The sequence below is a fragment of the Nipponia nippon genome, unplaced genomic scaffold, assembly GCF_047370975.1.
Source record: "Nipponia nippon isolate SJK-2023a ecotype South Korea unplaced genomic scaffold, ASM4737097v1 scaffold_17, whole genome shotgun sequence".
Taxonomy (NCBI): Eukaryota; Metazoa; Chordata; class Aves; order Pelecaniformes; family Threskiornithidae; genus Nipponia; species Nipponia nippon.
In genome coordinates, this window is record NW_028262333.1 from 4950631 (window position 1) to 4972425 (window position 21795).

The 21795-nt window shown below is 42.3% G+C and overlaps 1 protein-coding gene across 1 annotated transcript in view; it reads right to left on the bottom strand.

The window, feature by feature from the left end:
• The window catches only part of GALNT10 (polypeptide N-acetylgalactosaminyltransferase 10), a 91654-nt gene that overhangs the window by 40893 nt on the left and 28966 nt on the right, over positions 1–21795 (bottom strand). The window contains exons 2-4 of the mRNA XM_087754085.1: positions 7493–7595; positions 6497–6635; positions 2241–2407 (exon numbers count right to left, since the gene is read on the bottom strand). Of these exons, the coding sequence (XP_087610211.1) occupies positions 2241–2407; positions 6497–6635; positions 7493–7595 (409 nt within the window). The remainder of the gene's footprint in view (positions 1–2240; positions 2408–6496; positions 6636–7492; positions 7596–21795) is intronic.

A 21795-nucleotide genomic window follows, 5' to 3' on the forward strand; every position in this document is an offset into this window, starting at 1 on the left:
CCTAGAACCTTCGCTCCTTCCTGCAGTTCAGTTTGATGCGTTAAATTATCAGTTCTCAGGTACTGGGTTGAAGTGTGTTGGTTTTTTCTCTTTTTTTTTTTTTCTTTTGTTTTCTTCTTTAAATACATACAATGGGTAAATTAAAACCAGACATTTGTAACCAGCAGCCTTTCACGTCAAGATCACATGTTTAGGACTTAACAGCCTCCTGAAGACTAAGGATCTATTTAAACCCAGGGAGGGATATGGAAGCCAAGCCCAGTGTGGTTAAGGAAGAATGCTGACTGCTGGAAAAGGAGCAGCAGCCAGCAGGAAACACTGTGGTGCAGATACAGAACTGACAGCAGTGAAGGAAAAAAATGTTTCATCCTAACCAGTAATTGTCCCAACATGCATAGATCAACCGAGGTAGCTGGAAAACACTGGGTTAATGAGGAAAAAACAAAAAAGTTTTTATTAGCACTCTCTTTGCCTGCGTGTCGTTCTTTTCCCTTGACAGTTTAGCTCACTGTCCAACACCAGTAGTCTTTTATATCCATCTATAAATAGACACTGCACACGGATTAATCTCAGCTACTTCTTGCAATCTTTGTATGAAAGATGGATGACTGATGGAGAAGAGCGTGCATCTTATCAGAGGCAGGAAGATCAGAGCAAGAGCGAGCTGAACGAACAGCACGTGTACAGACTGACGAGGAGCAGGGGTGCGAGAGCCAGAAGCGCTCTCTTTCGCCTGGTGAGAAGGGCACATCGAGAGAACAAGGAAAATGGATCCACAGGAAACCAGATTTCATTACCTCCACTTCTCTCAAAAGAAACTTGTTTGTACAATTCAGCTGTGGTTACAGCATGAGCTTGTCTAATTTGCTTCTAGACTGAGTGGCAATAAAGAGACCTTGTTGGGAGGGTGGTTGGTTTTTTTTTTCCCTCCCCAGCTTAACCTGAAAATCCTTTAAAGAAATACTTATTTCATATAACATTGATTTGTTCAAACCAGCATGCCTTGCTTGCAAACTAATTAGACGTACTTTAGAACAAATACTATAGCGCTTACTTGAAAGTCAGTATAGGACAGAACACTAAATACTCACGAGCTTGTTTCCAAGCTCAATTTAGGAGCTTCCTACGTGTCAGATTTTTGGAGGTGTATCCTTTAGTATTCGTGTAGAGAGCTCTTTTCCCCCAAATTGAGTAATTTCAGTGGCAGGACTCAAACTCTGCAGCCGATAAAGCTAAATAGCCTTAGTAATTTTAAAAGAGAAAATAGAGTTGCTAGATCTGATCATAACACCTTGAAGTCACCGTATCCTCTTCAACACAGGAGAACACCAGCTACTTCAGAGAACTTCCCCTGCGATCTTTCTAGCTATGCAACGTCTACGTGATAGAGGCATTCATTCCTCCTTCACTTGATTGTCTTTTCCACCATAGCAAGGGTGCAAACTGCAAGATAAAGTAAACTCTAGTTTAATTTATATATCACATAGCACTTAAACGGTTCAGAGAAAAATATCCCTTGCCTTTCTGCTACAGAACAAGTAAATTCAACAACTACATCTACACATTGTTGCTGCAATCACAAGTGGTTGTTCCATTTGTGGTGATGTGTTACGCCAGCGACTACATGCCTCTGCATGTAGCACTTAAACCCAATCCCAAATGACTACTCCTGGCAACGCAGCACAAAGTAAGGAGTGCAGTTGCAAGCAAGTCAGCAAGTGAGAGCAGTTCAAGTTTTGCATGTTGCAGATTTACTTTTCAGGAGCACAAAATTCAGGAGGAAAGTAAGCCAAATCATAGGCAGTCCAAGGTGGAAACCTTTTATTGAGACTTCTTTTACCATTTTCTGTGTCTAGAAAAAAAAAAGCAGAATGTGAGGAGTGAGCTACTCCCCCCCTCTTTTTTTTTTTTATTCCAAGCGTTGAACATTTAACCCTGGGGTTAAAAGTTAAGGGCTACACAGGCCCTTAGCAGAATATTAAAATCAGCTTCCCTGTTTATTCACATTGTCCAAAATGCAGGACAGCCCATGCCATCAGCAGCTAAACCAGCACAAACTGAAGATGGAACGTGAGGTTTTTGCTAGACTTTTGGCCTTTCAAACGTACTGGAGCAAGGTTCACGTGAGCTCTGCTGTTACCAAGCAAAAAAACCTCAAGTCATTATACACATATTTGCAAGTTCATTGACCCCTTCGGTAGGTAAGCATAGGTGGAGATGTTATAAACATATTGCCATACCTCTGTCACTGAAGTCATCCACCAGCACTATCTCTGCTATCAGCTCAGGAGGGGAGCGGTTTAGGACACTGTGCACCGTCCGGAGGAGAGAGGACCATCCTTCGTTGTGGAACGGTATTATCACGCTAGTGTTCGGAAGCTTCTCCAGGTACAGCTTATTCTTGCAGCTGGATACAAATAGAGTAAGTCAAAAGGCTGTGCCAAAACCCACCAGCACTTCCGTATTAATTACCATCAAGTAACTTAGTTCATTCTTTACTCCCGAAATTGATGCAAAGTGCCTGAAAAAACCCCCACCAACTTTTAGGCCTTATCAAGCCAGTGTTGACGTGATCTAGTCTGGAAAAAAAAAAATTCCATACAAAGCGAGGACTGTTAATGGCAAGTGACACTTAGCAGCACAAAGTCAGAGGGATCCATTAGGGGCTGAAGCTGCTTTTAAAGGAAACTCCAGTTATAGCTTAAGATACAAAAGTCCAAAGTACTTGTTTTCCCTGTCCTTATACCTCAAAGATCACTAGGAAGAGGAATTTCTACAAAGTTGTTTCAGAAGTTGAATGTATCTCTTCTAGGCATTATCAGTACATTGGTTTAGCTCACTTATTCCCAGTTTTCAGAGACGCAAATCACTCTAATCACATGTATAACTGTCACCCAAATTTTTTTAAACAAAATATGCAGGAAGTAAGGATTTCCTGTGACAGCACCTTCCCTAAACAGCCCCAGAAGTTCAAGACATTGTGAATAATACAGAACAGAGAGGATAATTGCATGGTAAGAACTGTTCAATAAAGAAACCCACCTCTCTCAGTAACAGATCAACCTCCAACCTCTACCAAAGGCTTCCTTTGTCATGATGGACAATAACTCAAAACATACTTTTCTAAACAATCAATCTTGTCTTCCCCGTTTTTCAGCAGGTCTAGTTTGACACCTGGGATCAGTTCTGCAGACAGAAGTGAAGACGACTGGGCTTTGAACACAAGCACTGCAAAACTTGAATAAAGCTGGAAAATCAGGTCTGCAGAGACCCCGTAGCATTAATCTTCTTAATTTTGAAATAGGGGTAACGCTCTTTTGCCTTGTGGGGGTGTTTTGAAGGTAGCTTCATGAAGAAAATTCAAACTGCAGCAGTAAGTGCAGTGTTTATTTTCCTGCAGGTGTGGCCCTAAGTGGAATCTGAACCTTGTTAAACAGGTAACCATCTAAGGCCATACAGCGAACAATTGTAGTTAAAAAATACCCAGTAGCTGTTCACTAGGAGACAAAAATCTATTATGTTCCTAGAACCCCATGTGTCCAGTGCAAAACAGAGGTGGTTATGTGAATAGAGATTTTTAGAATATATTCATGACATTGCCAGCAGGGCAGGCTGCCCTCTTTCCACTACCGGGGAGGGAGGTCGTACTCCACTCCCTGCCCTGCCACAAGACTGGACCTCCTGCACGGCCTGCACCAGAGCTGATCTGCAGACCCTCGGCGAGGCTTTCACAATGCAGTGCATGCATGCACGCAGCAACTCCCGCCCTGTTCCCCAGAAGGGCAGGTGGGAACGAAAGCAGCTCCGGCAGTGGTGGCTTTTTCCTGGTAGGTTTCCCAGGGAATGGAGAAGGATGCACCTATGTTATACAAGCTCAATAAATCTGCGGTTACAGGAAGTTACTCTGGTGCCTGCGTGAAAGGACAGTAGCTTATTCTGGGTCTAATGAATTGCCTTGGGGTGCTGCCAAGAGCTTGCAGGCTATAGCTGCAATGCACAGATGCAAGATGCAAAACAAAGCTGCATGGACTGCTTTCATCCAGCCCTTGGCATTGCAATCATAACCTTCTTCCGAGATAGCTACCAGCTATGACTCCATTCCAATATGAAACAAGAGACTCCGAATCTCTTCTAACTCTTCTTAAACTGGAATTCTCATTTTCTGACTGGCTTTAACCAGTGGGAAACTTTAGCTATTAAGTTTAACCATTAACCATGGAGAGAAATTGTTTCCCTCCAGCTACCACATCTACAATTGCTTTACAAAACCTGCAAAATTAGTATTTAATATTAAAAAACCCTGAAGCACTTAAAGAAAATGTTAGCAGGGGAAGACATGACTGTTGAAACAAACAATTATATGTGTGCACTGGGTAGATCCAGTACATGCCCTCCCCCAGCCCCTTGATTCCCACGATTAACAAAAAGCAGAGGTGACAAACTATTGGGTATATAAAGGTCCAAACAAACCATCTCAGAAGTGAGCAAACACATTGGCTGCTTCTTTGTCCTTCCCCACCCAGGCCAGCTGCTAGGGAGAATCCCAGTTGTGGCCCCAAAGCTCAGGACAGGAGAGATGCCGCATTTTTCCCCAGTTCACCTCCTTACACAGCCCGCTGTCTGCGGGCACATCTCCAGATGACAAAGTCTGTATTATCTCTCACCATACGTAGAAGGCTAGGTAAAGTAAGTGCTCTAAAACACAGCTCCCTTCTTTCTAGAATGCTCTTTATGGACTTTGTCTCAGCCTAACTTCATTATAAATTGCCCTCATCAACCTCCCAAATAACACAGACCGTACCATTTCAAGTATATCTTTTTTAATGGGCACAGGGAATGCACAACAGACCTCTTCAGTCATGAATTCCTTTACTGCAAATCTCCGTTATACGTAACCCCGCTCCCTACCCAGCTAATCCTAGCATCCATTATACACACGCTGTTTATCCTCTCCTTGAGACCTCCACAATTATAACTCACTATGCTGGGGGAAAGGATGCGTCAAGCAACAAGCAAACCAGCTGCAGCGGCATCATTAATCACAGCTTAAGTTGTTGGTGACCCAGACACTTCACTTATTAATTTTAACTGGGGACTGCAGTTAGAAGTTTCACATTTTAAAAAAGTTTAAGTAGCAGAATTAGCAACGAGGAGTCAGCAACTTTGGGAAACAATGGGGAATGCGAAGTAATATATTAAATCCTCAGATGAGGCAACACTAGCATTGTCTGATATTTAAATTCTCGGAGCCCATGGCAGCCCCTGTAAATGGACGTCAAGTATAATTTAGGTTACCAAACTCAACCTGTATTTCCTAGAACTTGAGTTGATCAACCAGCATCTTCAGTTACCTGATTTATCTCTACGTTTAAACATTTCAGCTGCATGCCTAAAATATTTATGGAGCTGTACTCACTACTCCGGTTTATGAGTATATATTGAGAAAGGGTGTCAAGCCAGTGTATTTGATTAGTTTGCTGTGACAGCTGAAAAGGTAATCTCTCAAATGTGCAGCTAACAAATTATAAAACCCGACTTCTAGAAATTATATCTCATGAATAAAGTAGATGTTGAATTCAGATTCACTAAATTGTGATAAAAACAGCTTTACACAAAACAAGCTTCCATTCAAACGCCTAACAATGCTTTCAGATCAAGAACCGCACAAACAGTATTTAAAAACCTCTCAGCTTTGTATAAACACGGGTTAAGTCCTAACTGAAGCACTTTTGCTAATGAAAAACCCCTTCTGGCTTGCACAAAATCCAGTTTGACACCATCCTAAGGGATAATGTCCAAAAATAGATGAACTCAAAAGCCAGCATTCAATTGAAACTAGTTTCTACTTGTAAACCCTGATGAGGTTTTTATGAGGAAGATGTCTAAAGCTAATCCATAAATCAGAAGGATTTCTGATAAAACTCCTCATACATAGTTGAGTGGAGCTACTCAAATCTTGCTCTGCTCCTGAGCATTTCATGGTTGTTTCCAGCTACTGGCCAACATAAGAACTGGACAGAGCGTTTAGTGACAAAGTCATCACCTGACTACACTTAGGGCACTTGTTAACTGAGTCAACATTCACATCAGCTTCCACTACAGAAAGAAAGAGATCCACCTTATTAGTTGCTAAAAGTCGGTGGCTCTATCAGTAGGCTCAGGAACTGAACTGTCGAGCTGTGAGAGGTGAAGGAAGTACCCACCTCCGGGTTAAGTTCAAGATCTCTTCTGCGCAGGGCTGCAAGTTTTTGGTAATTTTAAGTCTTTTGGAATCAAGAGGGAATTTTGTTTTTCCCCAGATTTGGTCTCTTCTATATCCCGTTGCAATTACTATACACTGCCCTTTATTAAGGAGACAGCAGAACCCAGATGTGAAAGGATTGTATTTGATGAACAAAGGTACAAGAGTCCATAATAAAAAAGAGCACGCTCCTGCAGAAGTGGTAATTTAGGGCTTGTAAACTTTCATTCGTAGAAATGCAAACTATATACTCACTTTGGATGTCTGATGTCTGGAAGGGAACGATTCAGAGAAATTTTATCACTCACAAAGATATTAAAGCCATTTTCCCTGTATGCCTGGTCCACTCGCTCTGCATCAGTCATTGGGTAAGGTTTTCCCTGTTCTCCATTTCCTATAGACAGACAGAAAGTAAACACGCATCATTACTACTAATTGGTGTGCAACTGTCCAGAAACTAATCCATATATCAAAAGAAGAGCGGCCATCTTATAGCCCTTTGAAAATTCCTTCATTAGTTTTGTGTCTATGTCACTGGGTCAACCATGTCAACCTAACAATTTTATCTGATACGCAGTTTTGTTACAAACCACTCAGCTGTGCAAATCATAGAAGATAAAAGTCTTCCTTCCAACATCAGAAACAGACGAAGAGGCTATGGCAACGCTGTGAAGGATCTATAGAATGTTTTTTGTTTCCCTGCAAGAAGAATACATACGGTTTGAATACCTTATCACTGTTGCTTTTTTCAGCACAGATGAGTATGTATATTTAACAACCTGAGCTCTTGCACAGAGGAGCCAGAGCCCTTGCAGACACACCAGTGTAAAGCTGTGACGTTCAAAATGGGCCCTTTTATGTGATGCAAGACAAAACACAGAACTATGGAATAAAAACTTGCATGAATGTTATAAACTATAATGTTTTTCTTATCCCTCTTCCTCCTTTCTGGATCTCCCATTTTTGGGAGAGGTACAGGCACACATTTTTTGGTAAGTTTTTTAAAAATCAATACTGCACCTATCCTAAAAATACCAAGATGTTACCAACATATTTTCACCTCAAAATGGTTATAGTGGAGTTGGAGGGGGGGAGGCTTTAACTGGGATTAACACCCAATAACTGTTGCATCATGTCAAGAACATCATCCTGACCCTGAAGTTGAACATGCTGTTCTGCACTCAGCCTACCAAATAAATTCAAACTAAATTACAATCTGTATTAAAACATTTTTACAGTAATCTTACATACCTACACGCTCAGAGTCCCTCCTTATAGCTTCTTTGTTATGCCAGTCCTTTTTCTTTTGTCCATCACCAAAGTAAGGGTCTTTCTTTTGCCTCACGTATGATGCCTTTTAAACAAAAGATTGGATATATTAAATACACAACATGTGAAACCTTTCCTTAACAGCCTCCCCTTCCTGTAAGAGGAGATTGAACATCTTAAGGTAAGACCATCACAAGCGAGTAGTTTTTACGCTGAAAGGAGTGAGGGAGGAAGCAAGTTTTGCTGGCCTCAGAACAGTACTTATCTAAAGCTGTTAAGTGATTTTTTTTTTCAGGGCACCATCATGTATGCAGACCAGTATTCTTAATCAGGGAATCTATTAAAACCTCCCATTTTCATTTTGAAAACATCCAATACATCTTACATCCTATTTAATTAGCAATAAAGCTGTAATGGGGGACCTATTTCAGGATCATTATTAATGAGCACACTACTATACCTGAATAAAATCAAAATAAGATTTAAAAGGTCATTTATTAAGACTCTTGCTGCTCAACGTAAAAGCAGATTTTACACAAGGCATGAGCCTGCATTAAACCCAATTAGAGCTTCTTTTTTCATGATGTTGTTCCTGAAATTCAAAAGCAATGGATGCTGTCAGAACAAGTTAGCAAATGAAAGATGGGGTGAATTCAGGATCAAAAAGACTATGGTGTGTGGAAAGAAAACCATGATACATGTCAAATACTGACATCCCCAAAATCCAAGGGGAATATACAAATATATATATAAAATATATTTAAGTAGGTTTTATGGTCAAGAAGAGACCATCATCTCTGAGAATGAGTTTTCAATTATGTGGTAATATGCTGGTAGAGTATAAATGCAAGTCATTTGTAGCATCATTACTGCAGAAGTAGTTACACAAAGAACTTAGATGTTTTTTCCTTTTAATTCCTCATGACCTGCAGAGAGAACTCCACAGGCTAGAACTTCCAGGAAAGAAAAAAAGCTTCCCTCCTTGGAGGGCAAGAGGTTTAAAGTCTCACTAATGGGTCAATCAAACCACCCACCCACCAAAAAGCAACGGTTGGCATAGTAACCTTGCAGGGTTATCAGGCATCTTTGGCATCTGGGACACAGGCGTCATTTGCCTGACTAGTTAAATTACAAACTCTTCATTTTCATGCCTAGATTTGTCTTGGGAAAATAGGACACTTGGACATTTTCTTTGTTATTCCAAGGCCCTAGACTTCAGCCTGATGCAGTTCACCTCCCTGCAGCCTGATAGATGAGCTCTGGTGAACCTTGCTGTGGAGGTTTTGCAGATTATCCCCATTGTATCACTCCTCTTCCACACCAGTCAGCAGGAAGGGAGCCCTGTGCGTTAGCTTACAAAACCATCAGTGAAGACAGGTTTCAGCTAAGATGCCAAAGTGAACCAGAGCGGGTGAACGCAGGCACATGCGCTGCTCCGCCTGCTCTGTTACGGGAGGTAACCCCTAGCAAAGGAACTGCGTGAAAACCTTGAGTTGTGCTGGTTGTATTACCATGCCAAAGGCTAATAAACCAGTGGTCTAAAACTAATAGAGCTCAATTTGATTAAAAGCTGGCCTGTGAACTACTAGAACTTTTTTTCCTCCACATAAGAGTTTTTAAATCCATCTAGATTCTTTCAATCATAGAATGGTTTGGGTTGCAAGGGACCTTAAAGATCATCTGGTTGCAACCCCCCTGCCGTGGGCAGGGACACCTTCCACTAGCCCAGCTTGCTCAAAGCCCCATCCAACCTGGCCTTGAGCACTTCCAGGGATGGGGCAGCCACAGCTTCTCTGGGCAACCTGTGCCAGTGCCTCACCACCCTCAGAGTGAAGAATTTCTTCCTTCTGTCTAATCTAAGTCTACCCTCTTTCAGCTTAAAGCCATCGCCCCTTGTTCTGACTTTTGCTAGCTCGTGCCAGCTAATGTGAGCAGGTCTGGCTGACAGCTGCGTGACAGACAGACAGTAGAAACAGCAGCTTGGTTACTTGTGGTGTAAAACGGAGCAAGTTTTCAGCACCATGAAGCAGCCACCCTGTGCTACTGCAACAATCCAGCACATCTACTTGTCTGGCCACCACAGTGATTTCTAATTTTTCAGACAACATGCTACCCTCCTGATCATCCCCACTAAATAACCCACAGAGCACACTACTGAGCTTTCTGAGATTTTTGCCTCTGTTTTGCAAGGTCCCTGCTTTGCCAGGCCTACTCACCGGCCAGTTTCCTCTCCAGGATACTCCTCTGCCAGGAAAAGTCCTGGAAAGCTCTCGCAGACCAGAGCGCCTCCTTGGCAGGAGAGTTTTGCCAACTTTGAGCACTAGACTTGTGCACAAGTGTCATACTGGGCATAGGAACAACTGGCAAGTCTGAAAGCTCAATCTTTTAAGTCTCTTTTGTCTCTTGTTTATAGCACTCTGGACTGAATGAGCGCACCAGGAGAATCGTTTACAATGCCACTATCCCTTCTGGCATTTGCTGTGATTCGACACATGTAAACCCCTTACCAATAGTTACTCTAGAAATCCCACCCACCACTGAAGAGGAGAGCCCTGTAAGAGTGTCTAGGGACTTGATCTAAAAGGAGAAACACACAGCGTGACTCTGAGCCTCACAGCACCCACTGTGCACATGGGGTAACCCAGCACCCTATGCCAAACCCCTATGAGGTGACCAGGGGAAGTCAGGCAGCCTGGAGAAAGAGAGGAGGGAAAAAAAATAAAAAAAAAAAAACCATCCACCAGCAAAAAGGCATCCAAGCTGCCTAACATGGCACAGGTAAGAGTGTTTTAAATCCCACCTCTTATTGGGACTCAGGCAACTTAAACTAGAATTGCAGAGGCACCCCCTTTCCCTCTGAACTCTGCTCTGAAAAGGTCCCTTAGAAGATACCCGTCCACTGCTGCAGGTGCCTGTGGGGATTGCTCTCCTCTTGACATACGCTAACGGGATGGATCTTGAGCTGCCCTCCACAACAGCTCTCAGGAGACGGGAGATAAATTCAAAGTATACCCCAAAGGATTCACACCAACACCTCCAGCATCCTCCGGAGGGAAGCCACACCACCGGGCTATCGGCTGTTTCAGGAGGGGCATCTCACGCCATTACAGAGCTGTACCACCAAAGCAGCCAACGCTCATCAGGCCAAGCAGCGACCTAAAAGCCATTAAAAAGCAGTTCCAGCCATCCCTGCTCAGGGCGAGCATGCCCAGGCTCTGGGCTGGAGTCACCCTTGTGTTTGTACGCTCAACATCGGATAACGTGAACAGGGAAGTAAATTTTCTGCACAGCTTCAAGCCATTCTTCAGAAAGGTCAGCAACGTGCATTTAAATACCCTCAGAGCACGCAACAACCCGACGCAAGCAACTTAAACACTGTGATACTGAGTGAAAGCAGGCAGTAGCACTCCACCCTCCAGCGCTGTTAAAAAAAGGAAAAAAAGAAGAAATCACAGAGACTGCCACCGTATTATGTACAGAGCCCAAATCAGGCAGGCGGACAGCAGAAAGTCTAGTAGACAGATGTATTACTTTTCTCAGTCCCAAATAAATTTACACACGAAAACTTCTTTGAGCTGGGCTAAGCCAAACCCTGTCAAGGCCACACATGCCAAGTGAAAAATATCGGTAATTTGGTAAACCTTAAATTAAGCAAGAGGGGAGGCTATGGAGTACACACATCAGTTATTCAGACCTTTCCAAACTGTAGTGTTGGACTTTGGAGGCCCACGGAATAAGAGTTATCGATCCTTAAGTCCTGAGGAACAGGCTTTGTACAGCTCTTAGTCTTGGAGACTTATAAGGACTGACTTTTTTTCATGTCAGCACCAGCAAAGTAAAATGAGGACTGTGTAGGGTGACTCATTATCTGTTCCTCTGCCTGTAGTGCTGATGATGTTACTGCCCTGTACAACTAAAGCCAAATGTGATTCACACAAGATAAACACAACATTAGTCTCTGTTGGATCGACATACCTCTCTTTAAGTGGCTTTTAAAATCTTGAAGGGTAGACATAGCTGCAAGATGGTCATGACAGACATGCTGCATTCTGAAGCTTTTTTGGCCTTGGGCAGAGAAGTTACATTAGTCAATCCAATCCAGAAATGCTCCATTAAATTTAATTCAACTTGGGTAAATGTTAAGAGGTTAGAATATTTCTAACTGCATCCCTCGCAAGCAAACATATAACGCTTACATTGGTTTTGCAGGTCACTACTAAAACACCGTATCTGAAAAGTCTGCTGTGAGTCACTGACAAGTTCTGTCAACAATGTCTGAACATTAATTTTGAAGTGAATTTCAGTGCTAGAAAATGAATATCAGTGTCTTTGCCTCTGTGACCTTGCCAGCACCTGCGATTCACATAGCCCTGAAGGGAAGGTGTAGCTGCAGCAGCCTGATTAGCATCCTATTTCTTGTTAAGAATCACACTTTCAAGACCAACTTGATTTCAGCAGACTACCAAAAAAAGTCAGTGTGAACGATAAAGCATTGCCTTCCCCCTCTCGACTGCAATTTTTATGCTCATGTCATCGCTATTAGCGGAGCAGTGTGTAAAGCTGCGGGCAGCACACCATCGTGGGCAGAGGGAAGATACACACAGGCTCGCTCAAAGTCTCTCTCATTGTGAAAATGGGCAAGTTGCTGACATTGATGTTATTTTGGAAGCTCCTTTTGTTCAGCCCCCCCCCCCCCCCTTTTTTTTTTCCTCTTTATAAAAGATGTCTGAGCTCTAGAAATCCAGACACAGCACACAGGGACCAGAATGTTGCTTTTTTTAGTGGTTTCCTTCAGGGATGCTGCATGGGATTTGACTCAATTATGCAAATTACATAGCTTGATGATACCCCTTCAACAGACGCTCTAGACTATGACATCTAAGCAATCTGCAAAACACAGCAAGTTTCCTAGGACTAACTTTTGCTTTAACTATTAAACAAGCATCTCATTCACAGGGAGCTATGTCTTACCTGCAATGCTGTATTTCATGTCAATTTTCACTTTTATCCTAATTTCTCATCAATCCTAACTGCACAGCAGGAGGTATGACATTTTCGTCCAAACCCCACCAGCACCCCCCCCCGCCCATCTGCATTTTAACTGTGGAATACAGTGACCATTGTTTGAACCTTGCAGTTACCAACGCTGTATGGTCAGGGTAAATTGGCATTACGGATCTGGATTTCTGTCCCTATAAAACAGATCAGCAAGGCTACAGCCTTTGCAATTTTCTGTTTTGCTCTACCTTAGCTTCTCATTCTGCAAAAGTCTCTTCGTTTTTGAAATGGTCAGTTGTAAACGGCAATGTAAAGGTGATTTCAAAGCATGAAGGGTTCATTATGATCATCTAGTCAAACTATGTAAGTGCACAAGACATTGAATTTTATCCATTAACTCCCACAGCAAGCCCGTAAGTTCTGTTTCAGCTCAAGCACATTTTCTTTTCCTTAAGAACTGAAAGTTGTTGACCACTAAGGAGTGATTACTTCTCTAGCAATATCTTAAACTAATCTCCTGCCTCTTTCCATCCTTCATTTTTTAAAAACTGAAAATGAGTTAAAGTAGAAAGGCATATTAAGCAATACATTGAAAATGGATTTAGACAGATTGCTGTAAATAAGCCCCTTCTGTTGTCTACCATGCTGTTACTTAACATGCCGCCAAAGCAATTGATCAGCATTCAAACGCCAAATGCACAAAAATGGAATTTTAATCTTTTGTTTAATCACTATTTAGTGTGCCTGGCTCCAGCCAGAATAAAAGAGGGGTGGATGGAGATGTAAGCCAAGAGTTTTCTGTACATGAGGGAAAAAAAGATTTGCTGGAGTGCATACACTAATCATACTGCTGTACAGGTCTCAAACCCTGTTCAAACTTTTTTTTTTTTTTTAACCAAGGAGCTATGATCAGACCCAAGAAGCTATGATCTTTGGAGACAATGTTAAAAGGGAGCATCTGTTCCATCCTAGGTCTCTTCATTTATCCCAGCATCTCCGCAAGCATAGCTTGCATTTATATCCTACAACAAGGTGCCGAAGATGACAAAAGAATCCAGGAAAACAACAGGAAAAGACAGAGCAAACACAAACCATTCCTCTATTTATTAGGTGGACTCGGCGGAAGACTCAAGAGCAGGCACTTTGGGTACAACCTAGTTGTCACGATCTGTGCCACAGGAAAGCAGAAATAAGAAACATCTAGAGCCAGCTTCTCTTCAGTCTTCCAAAACCTGGAGTACATGAGGGGTTTCAGAAGGCAGGAGAAGGGCGAGAAGCCAGGTCTGGCAGAAACCAGGAAGAATTCTCCCTCTCACTGCAGCAAGAAGGCCAGGTTTTAATGATTGCGGGACCATCCATGCTAAATGTCGGTAACCCTTTCATAAATAAATAGATATCAAGTCTTATTGCACCATGAAGTAATAAAACTCTTTTTTAGCTTGTCAGAGATCTATTAGCATGTGTTGAACAACAAATTGGTACAACACCCACGCAGCATAAACAGCATCCATCCTTTATACTGGCATGAAAACAGCTGAGCATTTCAGATGATCTAATGAAAAATAAAAATATCTCCAACATCAGCTGGAGGCATTCGTCCTAGGTCAAGAAGCTAAGCACAACCTTGGTCAGTCAAAGCTCTTCATTTACTGGAACAGGAGAGAGCATGCTACTAGGAAAAGCAAGCTGCTAAAAGCCTGTCGCGTGATCTACCCAAGTGTTTTCAAAGGTTAATTTTTGAAGCTATTTCAGGCCATCAAAAATTTAAAAGCTACATTAACATAATCCATACCTTCAACATTTCAGGAACTATTAAAAGGCAATGCAGGACTAAATGGCAGCACATCACATGGAATAATTAAGTGCTTTCAAAGACAAAAAAGCCAAGCACGTCTTCACAGCTGTGTTGCGACTCAGATCCAAGCATCAGGTTCAAACCAGACCTAAAAGTTTCCTGCACAATGCCATGATGCTACCATTTGGCCATCGCCCTCTCCTCTCCGACCTGAAACACCAGTAACACTGAAATCCACATGTTCAGTTTTGTGCTTTTCTTTGAGAAAGCCACAGTTTGGGGTATGGACATAACCTGCCTGCTTCCTTCAGAAAGTAGAGCTGCAAATCCTGCGGGCAGTCCTGGATCAGGCCGGACCCCGTGTCAGCTAATTAAACCACAGCTGGACCAGAACCAACTGAACGGATCAGTGCATACAGACCCAGAGCAGAGCCTTTTCTGCAGAATACCCAGGGACACTCGCTAGCTGATTGTAGAGCTATTAAAGAAATATGTTCCTTGCGGGACGCCAGGCATGCAGCTCCTTGGTGGACAGGACAGCCTACTGCTTAAGCATTACCCAGTTTTAGCTGACTCTGTACTTAACGCAGAAAGCTTTTTGTATCATGTGCAAGAACAGTACTTGCTTGAACTGAAACTTCCCCCCCTCTTTAAATTCCTTCAGTTAACAAGTTTTATTCAACCTCAATTGCTGAAAATCCCTTAGCACAAACAAAATTTTATCTAGCAAAAAGTCCTGCTTCATCAGCTGATTAAAGTCTAACGACATCAGCTGAGGACAGTGATATGACATCCAGCTTAGTCATCTATCTCTGCCAAACACTGTACGCTTTGTTCTTTGCTTACCTTTAGAAATAATATTATGCTCTTGCAGTGTTTTCTGTTCTAAACTTACTATTTGACCAATTCAAACCAGGCCTTCAAATGCACAGTGCTTTTCCAAAGTCAGCGCAGAGCGCCAAGCGGCGATGTCTTCCCCGGGTTTCAGCACACCGGTTTCAGTCCCAGACTTTTCTTTCAGTGTCAGAAACCCAGCTGGCCTAGTTTTAGACTTCAGAACAGGACTCGTTGCTTTAATTTGCTTACAACAGCTTTCTTATCTTTTCTGTTCACTAAAAAGCTTACAGCCCTTCCCATCTACAGAAATGCTCCATTTCCCACATAGTAGCATGTCTCGGAGATCTGCTGAAAACTGTGGAATAAGCTCCTGCAGGCATTTAGTTGCATCAGAAACCTCCTCGTTTTCCCCCTCAAGGAATAAGCACATTTCTTTGACCTTGCTTTAACATACAGCAACACATTACAAAGTTCCCAACCACGACGTCACTCCCTGGGCTACCCTCCAGTCGAGATGGGAGACACAACCCGTTACTCGCCCTGCCTGAGGCACGACAGCGAGGAGGGGTTTTGACAGCAAATACGTGAAGTATGAAGATGTAGACAAAAGTCATCTCTGAACTGCCATTCCAAATGAGATTAAAGACTTGCCACCCCTCCCACCTTCCCTTTCTGCTTTACATGCTTTCTGGAAACTTAAAACTAGGTGAGCTCTCCCAAGGAACCAACATACACGTCGTATTTTATTGCATGTCCAAGAGCTGGTTTTTGACCACAACTCCTGGCAGAAGCTACGAGAATGAAATCCAGAGATATATGTATGTTTCCACAGCATTTAGTGCTATCTGAAGCTGTCTTAAATAAAAGAAGCCTGATATTCACAGAAAGAGGAGTGAATAGGCTGGTTTGGAAATCAATTTGAGAAACGGACATGTGAAGCAGAACCCTCCAGATGTCTGCATATATCCACTTAGCAGCAGCAAACGGCACGCATGCATTAGTGGTTTCCTATCAGGACATACTTCGGAGCCCTGTTTCTGAAATCTGATTTACCAGGTAGATTTACAGATTATGCTGCATATCCAGAAACACTTGAATAATCTGCATTAAGATTTAATAAAAATGCAGGATACAAAACCTATTAATTCCATCATTTCCATGAATTCCCTGTACTCAAGCTATGAACTCTTGATCAGATTACAGGAACGTTAAGCCAGTCAAGGATTGTTCAGCTGAACACAACTTCAAATATTTTGAATACTAGCAGAGAATTGCACCATATATCATACTAGCAGAAATTCAGAAATCTCGTTAAAGATACACCACAATGAACATCCCATATACCCTCAACACAGAAATACTACGCAGAAGGGAAATTCACAGCACTCAGACAACCAAAACAAGATTACAACTAAGCTTGGTGCTGCATACAGGTGGACCTGGTAAACATGTGACTGCAAATTTGACTTTGTTCAGTTTATAAAAAAATACTACAGCATTTGTAAATATTTGAACGATGAAAGAACTATGACAATTTACGCCTTCCATCAAATGGAATCTACCTGGATGGGCACCGGGTCCTTGGGAAACTCTGGTGTAACTCCTGGTATAAGCTGGTATAAAATAGGAGATGACTGCTAATGCTCCAACAATCTTTGGAGTGAGGACAGGACAAAACCTACCCTCTAGACACGCAAAGTCTAAATATTTTCTGTAATGCTGAAGAATGAAGAGAAAAATCACTCAATTTTGGGACGTTCCAATGTGCAAACTATACTACCAGGATGCCTTGCACTTTGTGATAGAGAAAGGCACAAGACAAGAGCCTGCATTATAACGTGTTTTCTGAGGTAGGATGAGTTTGAAAGCGTGACAACAGTTATCGTTCATAATAGTAAACAGAAGTGATCTGGGTTTTGCCTGGAAAAGCAGGCAGAGCACCGTAAATTATCCATAAGCAGAGCTGCAGCAGTCTTTGGAACAGCTGACAGCACAGATCGGGTATTTACCTTTTTTCATGGAAACTGGGCTGATGCCAGACTTATTCAAGGGCACATTACAGAAGTTTGATGCCCTGGTGAGGGGCAAAGATTTGTCAGCATGTGGAGTACACTGGCTTTAGAAAGGCTAATAATACCACTATTCTGAAATGCTCCAAAAAGGTAAAAAACCCCTCAACATTTACTGCTACTGAAAACTATATACAATCCATACGAAAGCTATGTGACAGATATGACTCAAGAACTGGAATAAGAAGCATAATTCCCATTTAGTTGTGTGCCAGGTACTGAGATTTGTGTTTTATGTCAGCAGACAGAGTGCTTCCCATAGCAAGCTGCATATCAAGCTTAAAAATTGCTTTTTCCCTAATGAATTCTGAAAGATACTGGAAAAAACTCTGTATTTTAGCTTTCTTCTTGAGCCCTTATCCATCCTTAGGAGTTACACATAAAATTTTAGAAATATCTCCTCTCAGAAATTTGAAAGGAGGCACAATCTGATGGAGAACGACAATGTTATCTGCTGAAAAGTCAGACGTAAAAATGAGAGAATGTCAAATCATCTACCAGCAGCATTCACCTGCTAGTACTGGAAATAATCCCCAGCCACGCTGCGCCGGCGCGTCTTGCTCAGCCGGTCACAGTTGCAGTTCAACAACAAACCGTTCCTGGAAATGTGGCTGGGTGACACAGGAACCCCCTGCACCTCCCCTGCTGAATAAAGACCCAGGCCAACAGGATTCTAGGGAGAACTGACGGCATCAAGAGGCTTACAGGTATTTTCAGAGTACTTCCCCTCCAGTTACCCCCTGCTACCAGGAACAATACCACGCTCCCATAATAATTAAACATCACTTGAACAAAATAGTTCCTGCTAACTCCAAAGAGAGCAAAGAGCATCACAAGCATTTTTCTATTTTAGTTTCCACTCTCTTCACTCCATACTTTCGGTGCTGACGCTGCTCGCTTTGTCTTCCAGTCACTGGGCAACGAACAGCACCCGTAACAATCACCCTGACAGCTTTGGTTTAGGGAAAAAAAAAATATCATTGTTTTTAATTAAACATTTACTATTACTTCAGGTGGTGCTCTGAAGGAGCCTGCCTTTTGCTTTGCTTCCTGGTTCGCACTGTTACCATCGGTCTCAGCACAGCTTTTTGTTAGCAGCAATGCAGCAAAATCATATTTTTTTGGTTTTCAGCAACAGAATACCACTATTTTCCTTTTAGCTATTTTAAGGATTTTAAAGTAAATTCTCTACCAACTTCCTGGCAGACTTGATGCTTCTTGACAGTGTTATGTTAAACTGAAAACATCAGCACTAAAAAGCAACATTTAACACGCCTCTTCTTCCCAAGAAATTATTTAACTGCTGCTCAGACAAGTAGTACGTTGCAGCCGGCAACAGCAAGTGCACGGATCTATGCCAGTATTAATCACACTCCTCAGAATCAGACTTACTGCTATTACCCAGTTACTCAAAAACATTTGAGCCATGCTACCTCCAATTTCCCCTTGTTTACGCTGTCAGTACATTTAATGTATTTGTGCTTTGTTTGCATCTCCAGATTCTCCTTGTACAGAAGGCAGCACACAGAATTACTGCCCACGACGGTGAGGAGGAGTCCTGCTGCACGCTGCAGCGCGGAGCAGCTGGGCAATAGCTGTAGAAGACCCTTGTACCATTACGATGACCCTGTAAGCAGTTCTTCTCATCAGGAAGCACGAGCCGCTCCTTGAGACCAGGCAGAAGCCACATTATTCCACTGGGAACAAAAAGCCAAGCACAAAAAATCCCAACTTCAGTCTTCAACCTCTTCTAGAAAACCAAGCCACCAGCGATGGGTTGCAAAGATGACTTGCAGAACACGCACATCATACGATTAAGGACTAAAACCCCACCATGAACCATATGGGGAAGGTTATCCCATGGAAAGTTCTGGGCACCCTAAAAATAAATTGCGTTTACAATAACGGATAGAGACTTCTCACCAGTTAAAAGCTGAAGTGCCAAGTATGCATACCCAGCAAGAGAGCGTCTACCACCCTTTCGCCACTCCTCCCTCCGCAAGGAAAGCATTGGCAGAACTCCCTGCAGTACTCGTGCGTACCGTACGTGCCATCTGATCACGCTTCCCGGGTTTAATACTTCTCTCCTAAGCAAGCTGCTCAAGAGGTCTGCCTCTACCCCTTTCAAACACAGCATGAAATTGTGAACATCATGCACCTTTATGCCATCCCAAGGCTTCTAATTGTCCATGCCTCCACCCTGGGCTGAGACGGGGCCGACCCAAGGCCAGGAAAGGATCAAGTAATCTCCACGGAAATGCTGAATCTAGAGGCTAGATCCCGCGTAGGTACACTGGTCCCTCCTAGAGATGCTCTCTAGCAGTGATCACCACTTGACACAGGCAACTGCAAGTTGTAATATGGCAAGAAACCACCCGATTGCTCATCGTGCCAGCGTAGCAAGAGCGCACACTAAGCCTGGTTAGGGTCCAATAGGGAAACAATAGAAACTGGTAAGATGAATTGGTTGGGTCAGGGCAGAAGCTGGTTGACAGTCTCAGGGCCATTATCTCCGAGTGCCTGTGGAAGACGGATGAGATTTCCAATAACAAAGACAACAAATACTTCTGGGGAACTGAGGAAAAGCAGGGCTGGGAATGCAGATACCAAAACATCGTACATGCCTAAAAGGCAACAAATCACTTTTAGGTGTCACCTTAAGAGTGACAAACTGCTACTAACTACAGCAGCGTCAGGATTAAAAACTAAGAAACAAGCAGCTTCTCTCTGGGAGAGGTAACAACTGGGCAGACGGGAGAGAGAAGAGATGCATCGCTCCACTCAGGGATGCAAACCTGCATATCCCAAGTCTTGTTATTGTTAATATCCAAATTGGAATTCACTCAAATCTAATCAAAACTTACACATTTTGATGAAAACATTCAGGTCATGTCAAAACAATCTTTGCCAGAATCTTTCTAGACCCTGTAAAATTATCTATTGATTTCAGTACTGGAATGAAAAGCGTGCTTGTTAAATCTGCTGATGTTGCCAGTTAAGTGGAGAACAGGATTAAAATTCAAAAGTGGTCCTGACAACAGAAAAACACATCAAAAAATTTGGGATACAATTCAAAGGGTGAGTAAGGAAGGTATTAACTGTATAAACGCAAGACTTGAGTGACGACTTATACAGCTGTTCAGCAGCTGTTTTATCATCATTTCTGGGTGATGACAGATCACCAACTGTATGAATCTGTCTCCTACTGTTTGGGGGAAAAAAAAAAAGCAAGTTTCATCCTGAGATATTTACAGAAACATCATACACAGAAAAATGCAAAATAATGGGTGCTGACTAGGGCAGAAAGGAAGGGCAAGTACTACAAATAGTCCTCACACTTTTCCACACTGCTGCAAAGAATAAAATGGAAAGACATGAAATTAAAAGCACAACACATGAAATTATGGAAGAGACTTTTTAACTACATGAGAAATTAATATGTTCCATCTTGGGCCAAGAGGCAATTTGACTTTGAGGAGTCTCATTTTACCGCAAGGGTCTTAAGGGAGGTCTCTCCCTTGAAAGTAGACTGAAAACGTCGAATTCCAGAAATCTTCACTGTCCGCTTCCCGGAAGCTTAAAATAAATGAGGGCTATGGTAGCTGAAGAGTCTCACAACCATCCAGTAGGAATCACATTAAAATATACCACAACATTTTCTATTTTCCTACATCTACTCTAGCTCCTATAGCACAGTAGAACTATATTCCAAAGAAACTGAATTATTTGGAGCATTTACTGTCCTTCAGGGTCATTACAAGAGCATAGAGTTAGCCCTATGATAAAATATAAATTCTCTTCTCTATGGCACATAGGCTGACCTCGCTATAATGAAGCTCCATGGGACTGAGAAAAATTGCTGTATGGCAGGACATTCTCTGAAATAGAGGTTTTGTAGCTTGTTGTACGAGAATAAAGTACCACCCAATTTGACTCGAACATGTTATATCTAGTATTTTTACCAGTTTCACTTCATATTGAAATAATACTGTTTAAGCATCGACAAAAAAAAAAAATCAATAAAGAAATAAAACGCATGGCTGTACATAAGATACAGCAGAGAATGACCGATACAAACTCCTCACATTTGCCTAGGTGTTTGTTCTACCAAGTCTTATTACACAGGCAAAAAAAAAAGTTCACACTGCTAGGACTATTTCAAAAAGGGTAGGCTATTAGCAGGTCTTGCTACAGAGCATCTGAGTAATTCATTGTATGCATGATCTCTCTTGTGTCCTCTGAAAATTTACGGTGTGACACCTCATGGCAAAAGCAGTGCTGGCAAAACAGTGCTATTGCACAGCTTACACAAAGTACGCAGAAACACTGAGCTCCATTTCACTCGTTGGGGTGAAAGTTTCGAAGGTGAATCTCTGTTCAGTCTTGTATGGAAGTAGCTTAAACTATTTTAAAGCCTTCTCTTAATGAGAGCAGGGAGCGAGACATATCCTGTATCCTAGATTTTGGATGTTCCCAGAACACAAGGTCAGTTCTGGGGAGTATTCAGGAGATGCCTGGATGTTCCTTTTAGGAGCCACGTTCACTGGCTTTCAGGACAGACATGGATAACTGCACTGAACGGGGTT